The sequence below is a fragment of the Bison bison genome, unplaced genomic scaffold (genome assembly GCF_000754665.1).
Source record: "Bison bison bison isolate TAMUID 2011002044 unplaced genomic scaffold, Bison_UMD1.0 scf7180017864287, whole genome shotgun sequence".
In the NCBI taxonomy this organism is placed as follows: Eukaryota; Metazoa; Chordata; class Mammalia; order Artiodactyla; family Bovidae; genus Bison; species Bison bison.
In genome coordinates, this window is record NW_011494859.1 from 2,225,741 (window position 1) to 2,235,117 (window position 9,377).

The 9,377-nt window shown below is 50.0% G+C and overlaps 1 protein-coding gene across 2 annotated transcripts in view; it reads right to left on the reverse strand.

The window, feature by feature from the left end:
- The window catches only part of LIPG (lipase, endothelial), a 35,567-nt gene that overhangs the window by 18,360 nt on the left and 7,830 nt on the right, over positions 1 to 9,377 (reverse strand). For both annotated transcript variants that reach the window (XM_010849819.1, XM_010849818.1), the window contains exons 3-5: positions 8,432 to 8,611; positions 6,408 to 6,519; positions 883 to 1,104 (exon numbers count right to left, since the gene is read on the reverse strand). In XM_010849819.1, coding sequence (XP_010848121.1) covers positions 883 to 1,104; positions 6,408 to 6,519; positions 8,432 to 8,611 — 514 coding nt within the window. The remainder of the gene's footprint in view (positions 1 to 882; positions 1,105 to 6,407; positions 6,520 to 8,431; positions 8,612 to 9,377) is intronic.

A 9,377-nucleotide genomic window follows, 5' to 3' on the forward strand; every position in this document is an offset into this window, starting at 1 on the left:
AGAGAGGTTCACAGCGTTTATATGGAGAAGAGAAGAGGGAGGAGGGAGTTAGAGGTGACCCAAATGAGATGAGGTGGAATCAATAGTGGAGAGAGTGGGGTAGCCAGTAGTCACTTCCTTATGTGCACTCCACAACTGGACCACTCAGAGATGTTCACGGAGTTATACAGAGAAGAGAAGAAGGAGGAAGAAGACAGAGGTGGCCAGAGGGATAAAAGGGGGGAATGAAAAGGAGGGAGACAGATCCAGCCAGTAGTCAGTTCCGATTTTACTTCTTTAAAATGTTACAAAAAATTAAATTATGGTGCATCCATGCTAAAGAATATTACACGACCTTTAAAAAGGAAAAAGGTAAATAGATCTATGTACTCTGATGTCTAAGAACATCCACAATGTATATTAGGACTGAAAAGGCAAAGCTGCAGGACAATGTGATCTTGAAAAGTACCACACGCGCGCGCGCACACACACACACACACAAATAAATCTTCAAAGCAAAAGGCCTGGAAGGATACACACAAAATATCTATATTGGCTACCTCTGGAGAATAAAAATAAGAGTGGGTGTGGGAAATGAGGGGGTATTTTTACTTCTTGCTTTAGGCAATTCTATAATGCTTGATTTTTTTCCCCAACAAAAATGTATTCCTTCTGTTATCAAAAGAATAACAATAATAACTATGACCTCAAAGCATAAGACAGCAGACCAGAGACCACAGGAAGACTGTTGCAGGATGATGAACTATAGGATAAACAGTGTTGAGGGGCCACTGTGGGGAGAAGTGGGAATAACGAAATGAATATTGTTGGGAACAATAATAGCTCAGGCTGATTCAGGAGGAGATGCAATAATTGAGTCAAAAGAAAAACTAAGGAACTCACTTCCATATGCAATCGACCCCAAGACATCGTTGAGTCCACAGCCCGGCTGGAAGTCACCCCCGTTGGGGTAGATGTCGATGTGACCCACGGGCATCTGAATGCCGATGCTCAAGCCAAAGGAGCGCGTGTAGGTGTGCAGGACATCCACGAAGTCCGCGTCGTCAGGAGACAGCCTCCTGTGGACGTCCGCCCCTTCAAACAAGGGCCCCGCAGGATCCAAGCCTACAGCAGAAGGGGGGGCCAAGACGGGCGTGTCAGGGGCACTGAGACCCAGCAGACAGCTGAGTCTGCAAGCGCAGAATGAAGACATCCGCACCGTGGGAAGCCTGCACGGCGTGGTGCCTGCTGTATAGGAATGCTGGCTTTCTTCTCAAGACTCCACCTGACTCAATAAACTGGTCATGAGGTTCAACCGACATGTGGATCCAAGGAACCACAGACTGTCGGAACCGAAGCAGTTCTAGAAAGAACTTGGGCTGGCTGAAACTAAGCCATTCCTCCCATTTACTCTGCCACTGGGAGCCTTCCACAGCCTTGATCTTAGCCAAAGTTTGACAGAATAACCGAGCGACCTGTATCTTCGAGAGGGAAGACTCAGTCTCCCCAGACTGAGCCATCTGCATCTGGGCTTCCTCTTTCTCTTCTGTTAGTTATGAGTCAGGCCCAGGAGTGGAACGGCAAGAGTCGGTACACCAGAAATACTGAGCATCTGCAGGCTTCCAGAATTCCTCTCTTCTGCAGGCGCAAGCAGAAAACCCTTTGCCTGCAACCCTTCTGTATCAAACAGGCAACACTGCAGAGAGTCCTGGTTCTCACATTTAAAACAGCACAAATATCCGTGGGGAGCTTCTTACAAGTTCAGGTTCCACTGTGTAACTATGAAAAACTCTGGAAGGACACACAAGTCCCAGATTTCCTGTGTGTATGTGTGTTGGGAGAGAGAGTAGGGCAGGTAACCATGAAGATAGTGGCAACAACAGAGACAATTTCACCATCTTTTATAATATCTGGGAACTACATGACTATAAAGGGTTTCCCAGGTGGTGCTATGCCAATGCAGGAGATGTAAGAGACATGGGTTCAATCCCTGGGTTGGGAAGATCTCCTGGAGGAGGGCACAGCAACCCACTCCAGTATTCTTGCCTGGAGAGTGCCGACGACAGAGGAGCCTGGCGGGCCACAGTCTGTAGGGTTGCAAAGAGTCAGACATGATTGAGGTGACTTAGCACATATGCACATGAGTATAAAACCCATTCTAAAATAGAATTTGCAAAGCATAAAATGCAGATTCCCTGACCTCCAAGAGATTCTGATTGGTAGGTCTGGTGTGGAACCAGAAAGAAAGGCTTATTCCCCAGGTGATCCTAAAACTAAGTGGTCTGTGGACCAGATTTTGGGAAAAAACTTCTCCCATGCTTCAGTACTATCTAGAAAATGAAATCTGAATGTCTTAATTCACATAGTTCATGTGCGATATTAAGAGAGTAAGTGCTTGTCAGTGTAAACACTAGCTACTATTACCAAGTAATTATGGGAGCTGAATTCATCCCAGCCTAGAAGGTTCTTTGTTTGCCCTATACACAGAGAGAGAGAGAGAGGACCTAGAGAAAGCGAAGAAAAGATTGTGTGCCATTGGGAAAGGTTTGTTTAGTCTAGAACAATGGTGCTCAACTGGGAGGGGTTTTGCTCCCAAGGGGACCCCTGGCAACATTTGGCCATGTCTGGAGGCATCTTTGGTTGTCACAGTTGAGAAAAGGGCAAGAAGAAGCTGCTGGCATCTAGTGAGTAGAGGCCAAGGATGCCGATAAACATCCTACAATACACAGGTCAGCTCCCACACAAGCGCTGTCTGGCCCCAAACGTGAACAGTGCTGAGGCTCAGATGCCTGGATCTAGAAACAGCAAGGTAGGGAGGAAAACGACCGAGAATAGAGCTGTGAAAGTAGGAGATGGGTAATAGAACCCTGTTCCCCAGACCCCAGCGCACTGGAACTGGGAAGACGTAGTGAGGTTTGTGGAGGGTGATTTTAGGAGAAACGAAAGGCAGAGCTGTTGTTCAGAGTGGATAGCAAACCTGTGGAACTCACTACTCATGAGAACTGGTAATAACTGAAACTCTACATAGTTTCCAAGAGAAGTTTAGAAAAATGAATGAATGACAGAGGCAGAAAGAGAGCCCAGGCTGCCTGGGGGCTCCCCTCTAGCGCAGGACCTAAAAGAAAGACAGCACAAAAGCAGTAGCCTCCCTGAGAAGCCCTCGATGACTCTTTTTAGCAACTGAGCGGACCCAGTACTGACACAGGTGGCCTCTCCCTGCCTCTCACCATGTGCCCTGAAGAAAAAAAGAAAGAAGAGAAGCATTTTGCTTTGCAGCCAATAAGAGGGGAGCTCTTGCATCAGTGAACAAAAGTCTCCACCAGACAGTCAGCGCCATGGAAACCAAGCTGGGCCGGAGGAATGCCGCTGGCTGACAGGGCTTCTCGAAAGGCCGGCTGGCTGGCAGGCTGAGCCTTCGCCTCCCCAGGCTGACCCTGCCTGACACGTAGCCAAGGCCCACAAACCCCACAGGAAATTTGCACAATTTACTTAACTAGGAAGGAGAGGGTGAATGCATCCAGTCCAGAAAGAGAGGATGGAGAAGCACCCCTCCTTCCATTCAGTCAGACTCCCCCAAAGGTGTCCTGTCCAGCAAATGGAATACACACCTGCATGCGTATGCACACACACTCTTGTGCACGCACACAACACCCAGGAAAGCCTCTGCCTCCTGGCCTGGCAGGAAACTGTCACAGCTCCTACTTCCCTCCCAGCAGGAGGCCAGCAGCATGGCCCAGTGGTGAGGTGCAGGTCCAACGGCCTGGGTCTGGACCCAGCTCTGCTATCAGGGTGTTAAATACCGGGCCTGTGATTTAAGCCCTGAGTCCTAGTTTCCATCTGTAAAATGAAGCCCAGAGAATTCTTTGGCCTGGATGCTGTGTGCTTACAGATGGCACAAAGTACCGGTCACACACTGAGTACTTGACATTAGGTCTATCTAGCCCGCAGCCTGCAGGGTGGACACTTAGTTCTTGAATGAACAAATCTGCTTGCTTCTTTCTTTATAAGTAACGAAATGTAAGTACAATTAGAAACATATGACCCCTTCCCTAGTGGATCAGGGAATTCCCTCAGAAGCCTAAGAGGGTAAAACTCCAGCAGACCCCAAGTCCACAGATCTCTGATCCAAGCAAGACTGGGGTTCAGGTACCCCCTGCAGGCCCAGGCTAAGGACCCCTACTGGCCTCTGCGCAGTGGCCTCCCTGGCCTCTGGACGCCATACAAGCTGCCGTCTCTGGTCCTCTTGCCAGTCAGGACCGCCCAGTTCCCAGGCCCATGGGAAGTCTGAGGGGTGAGGAGAGGGCACAGGCCTCCCCCATCAGACATGCACAGCAACATGCGTCAGGTCAGCCAAACGCCCCTGAGGTGCTGCCTGGCAACTGGACAGAGGCTACTCCTTCTTGTCATGTTCGCCCCGGGGCCCCGCTCCGCGGAGAGTCTGCAGAGAAGGGGCCGCGCTCTGGACAAGCTGGCCCCCACGCTCCCCGCAGACGGCCCAGAGCACTGATCAGCATTCTGCCCAAGAAGCCCGCATCTCAGCAGCTCCCACCCAGACAGGCAGCGGGAAGGAACCGGAAGGCTCCAACGAGCCCCATCCCACTTCAGATTCAGAGACAGGGAGAGGGAGGATCTGCCGTCTGTCTCCGTTGCCAAGGACACTGGCCCTGGCGCCCTGGAAGGGACTGTGTATGCTGCCTTTGCGCACAGCCGGCCCAGCTCCACAACACCCGGCTTCTCCTGGGGGCGAGGAGGAGGAGCGCAGACAATAGAACCCAGAGACACTCGAGGCCCATGGGCTTTGCTCCAGCCAGGGGTTACTGAGTAGTCACGTGTGGCCACACTGCCCGTTGGACAGTGCAGGCCCCGCTGACTTGATAAACAAAAGTGAAGCTCCCAAGTTATGCTGGATCAAACAGTTGGATCGAAAGGAGTGTGTGTGTGTGTGTGTGTGCGGGCACGCACACGCGCGCACTTATTAGACTTAAGCCCGGGGACAATGATTTGAGGAGGGCAACTAAACCTCACAAATGTGACTGCACCGGGTCTTCCTTGCAGCATGCAGGATCTGGTTCCCTGACCAGGGATCGGACCCATGCCCCCTGCATGGGGTACAGTCTTAGCCGCTGGACCACCAGGGAAGTCCCTCTATATAGTTTCAAATCTACCCCGCTGGCTTGTTGAAACTCTACCTTTACTCAACTTTCTTTAGCTAAGGACTCCCTTCTACCTGAGTCCTGTTTCAAAATGAATACACATTACCAGGAAGGAAACGATTAACTCTTTCCTTCTAGGTGACCAGTTGGGCCCTTAACGTGTTGGAGGTGTGCGCAAAGCAGGGAGGGAAAACTAGCAAAAGAATGCTGGCAGGAGGACAAAAATTCAGGGCAACAAATTTGCCTCTGACTTTCTCCTAGAGGAAGCTCTGTGTTTGTTTCAGGGGCCCCTGAATGGGAAAGAGTCCTTCCCACTTTTCCCAATCACTACTGCTACTGCTAAGTCACTTCAGTCGTGTCCGACTCTGTGCGACCCCATAGACGGCAGCCCACCAGGCTCGCGCATCCCTGGGATTCTCCAGGCAAGAACACTGGAGTGGGTTGCCATTTCCTTCTCCAATGCATGAAAGTGAAAAGTGAAAGTGAAGTCGCTCAGTCGTGTCCGACCCTCATCGACCCCATGGACTGCAGCCTTCCAGGCTCCTCCGTCCCTGGGATCTTCCAGGCAAAAGTACTGGAGCAGGGTGCCATTGCCTTCTCCAATCACTAGATGATGTAAATATTTCAATCAAACTTCTCACATCAGAAGATTACCAATTCTGCCTATGGAGTGTGTATCTCTCTCTAAATAAACTCACTTTCACTTTAAAAAAAAAATCAATAAGATGGAAAATTCAACTTTCTATTGGCAACCTGGGTACCACTATCAGAAAGGTCTCTTTAAGGACAAAGTTTAACCACACATTTTAAACAGGTCCTTATCACTAATAAGTAACACCAATCAAATACTGGAAAGAGGCTGTTGGTGAATGAAATAGAAGTCGGAGAAGAATTCAAACCACAACCCACACTACTCATTCCTTCCCTTGAGCTCCTGGAGCATGACAGCAGAGACTGAAAGTGAGCGCCAGAAGCTTACAGGCAGGCTTTACCCCAGGGCTGCCCTTGAGTCTCTTTAGCTGTCTGGGTGCTTCCTCACCTTTTGCACTAAACCAGTGGTTTTCCAAGAATGCTCCCTGGTGCTCGGGGACCCAGAGATTCCTCCCGAGAAGGAGGAGGCTCAAATAACAAACTTAACACTAACCACAGATACCCAGCTTTAACCAGAACATCCTTCCATCTGCTTCATATATTGAAGTCCTGCACAAGTTCTGTTTTCCAAGGGCTCTGAGAGGGAGCCCCGGGAGCAGCCCTGAGAGAAGGAGCCACGCTTACCCGTGATTCTGCCCACCGTGCCTTTCACGAAGTTGCCCGCGTACCCAGCCACGTGAGCTCCGAGGCTGTAGCCAATCAAGTGAACATTCCCGAGAGAAAAGTCCTCCTTACCCTGCAGGAAGTCACAGAAGGGAAGGAGTGAGGAGCGTGGTCCTGAGCCCACAGGTGGCCAGCAATTCAACCAGTCAGTCATGTCGGGGAGGGGACAGGGAGCCCAGAGGTGGCTGGTAGTGCTGGCAGGGCAGCATGGATGGGACACAGCCAGGAAAGGGGAGGTGGAAAGGGCTTGGTGGCACTTCAGTCACCCCGCACCGGGGACAGGGTGCAGACTGTGACTAGAAGCTGCATACCTGAAAGTGAAAGTGATAGTCGCTCAGTCGTGTCAGACTCTTTGTGACCCCATGGCCTATACAGTCCATGGAATTCTCCAGGCCAGAATACTGGAGTCGGTAGCCTTTCCCTTCTCCAGGGGATGTTAATGACCCAGGGATCGAACCCAGGTCTCCCACATTGCAGGCGGATTAACAGCTGAGCCACAAGGGAAGCCCAAGAATACGGGATTGAGTAGCCTATCACTTCTCCATCAGATCTTCCCAACCCAGGAATCAAACTGGGGTCTCCTGCACTGCAGGCAGATTCTTTACCAACTGAGCCATGAGAGCCCTTCCCCTACACGTTTCTAGCAGTGTCTGAGGTGGGGAGGGGTAGCAGTGCAGAGGTCAAAGCCACCGGACGCACTGGAGACCAAGTGCCAGACGCGGTCTGCAGCAGGGTGCTCCCTGCCCATCTCTTAGGCCCAGGAGCTGCCCATCTCCTCGTCGCCAGCCTGTCTGGGATCCCAGAGTTGAAGCATCAGACCTTGACAGGGAAGGTACTGGGTGATGAGGGTGAGGGCGGATTTGACCCCGTGGCTCAGGAACCAAGCTCAACTAAGCAACCTAGGCAGAGGACTGAGGACTATGTGAGAATCCTGACCAGAATTTTACCACAATTCATCAGATTTATGGGCTTCTAAAGGAAGGCCAGGTTAGAATTGCCCAGATAATTGAGTCACTTTGCCAGTGTACCCCTGCCTCCCATTAAGTCCACTGAGCCTGGGCAAATCATTAATCTATAAAAGTAAATGTAAGACCTCAAGATCTGTTTTCCACATATGTTTTATGCAAGGCATTAGGCTGCATTTGTTTGAACCAACCCTCCCCACCCTCAGCCCAGCCACCCTTCAGAATAAGAGCAGACATCAGTAGGTATTTAAGATTACATGCTTTTGGGCTTCCCTGGTGGCTCAATGGTAAAGATTCCACCTGCCAATGCAGGAGACCCAGGTTCCATCCCTGATCTGGGAAGATCCCGCATGCCTCGGAGTCACTAAACCCATGTGCCACAACTATTGAGCCTGTGCTCTAGAGTCTGGGAACTGCAGCTACTGAGCCCATGTGCTGCAACTGCTGAAACCTGACACTCTGTCCATGGGATTTCCCAGGCGATAAAACTGGAGTGGGTAGTCATTTCTTCCTCAGAGGGATCTTCCCCACCCAGGGATCGAACCCATGTCTGCTGCCTCGCAGGCAGATTCTTTACCACTGAGCCATCAGGGAAGCCCTCACAGGAGAAGCCACCACAATAAGAAGCCTGTGCACCGCAACTGGAGACTGGCCCCCGCTCTCTGCAACTAGAGAAAGCGCGTGCAGCGATGAAGACCCAGCACAGCCGAAATTAATTAATTTTTAAAAATGTTTTAAAGATTACAAGCTTCTGAAGGCATCAGCAAGTAATGACCCAGATGGCAAATTTTCTTCCTGCAAGTAAAGTAACAGGAAAAATCCAGAAATGAATCAATAATTAGAAAGCTTTCTAAAAGTTCCAGCTTCCAAAATATTTTAAGCGGTACTTAATTCAGTAAAAATTTGATTCTTAAAGATATTCTCGGTTCACTGTAATAATCTGATCTTTGTTTCCTAAAAGGGTTCGGATTCAAGATCCTTCTCAGACAAGGAGATGATTCCCTTCAGTCCCATTGTTACCTGAAGCCAGTCGAGCATCTGTGCGATGCTGTGACCCACACCCCTTGTGTTATTGACCGCATCTACGTAAAGCTGGTGAGCCAGTGGGAGCCAGTCCACCACCACGATGTTGGCTCCTTTCTCTCTTGTCTGCAGGGCTGACACCAGTTTGTACAGCCAGTTTTCAAACATGCCACTCATCTGCAGAGAAAACAGGACTTTAAAAAAAAAATCTTTTTCTGGGTTTGAAAAACACCAGTGAATATGGAATTCAGTTCCGTGACCCTCTCCCACAGCCATGGAACATTCACATTGGTCCCCCAAGCCAACACTTGCCCATGAGCGGGGCCAGCCACAGTCAGGATTGCTATGTGGGTGAGTGTCTTCCATTGCCCTTGATGACGTCTCCAGTTTTTCCCATCGAAAATGTCCGAGCTGGTGTCCTGTGTTGCTGCCCCACTGACCGATAGGGCTGCTAGGAGATACATGCTGGTGGCCATGCCGACCTGAGGTTAGCCCTGTCACAGTCAGGCAAGTAAGTGACCTGGTCCAGCATTCAAAAGCAGCTGAGAAGGGTTGTCCTGGAGAATTGGTTTCTTTCTCAGAGATGCAAAGAGATTCTGTCTCTTAGGCAAATGCCGAGTTAACAAATGACCCCTTCCCACAACCCATCTCTGCCATCCCTCTTGACCTTAGAGGAGGGAAGATCTGTTGCTGGAATCCCAAATTAGAACTCAGAGCACATTTTCCCACAGAAACAAAGTGTAAATGGTGACTAGGTCCAGTTGTAAACCTATCCATGAGTGCATTATTAGATAAATAGATTTCCTGTGCCTGGCCTGGGAACCCAAAGGCCATTTACAATCTTGCTTCTAAGGGAAACTGCTGTTCCAAGTTCCAAACAGATTACAAAAGAACTTTCTGGAATGCATTCGTCAGTTGCAGGCAGTTTGTATTTGCATTTTGA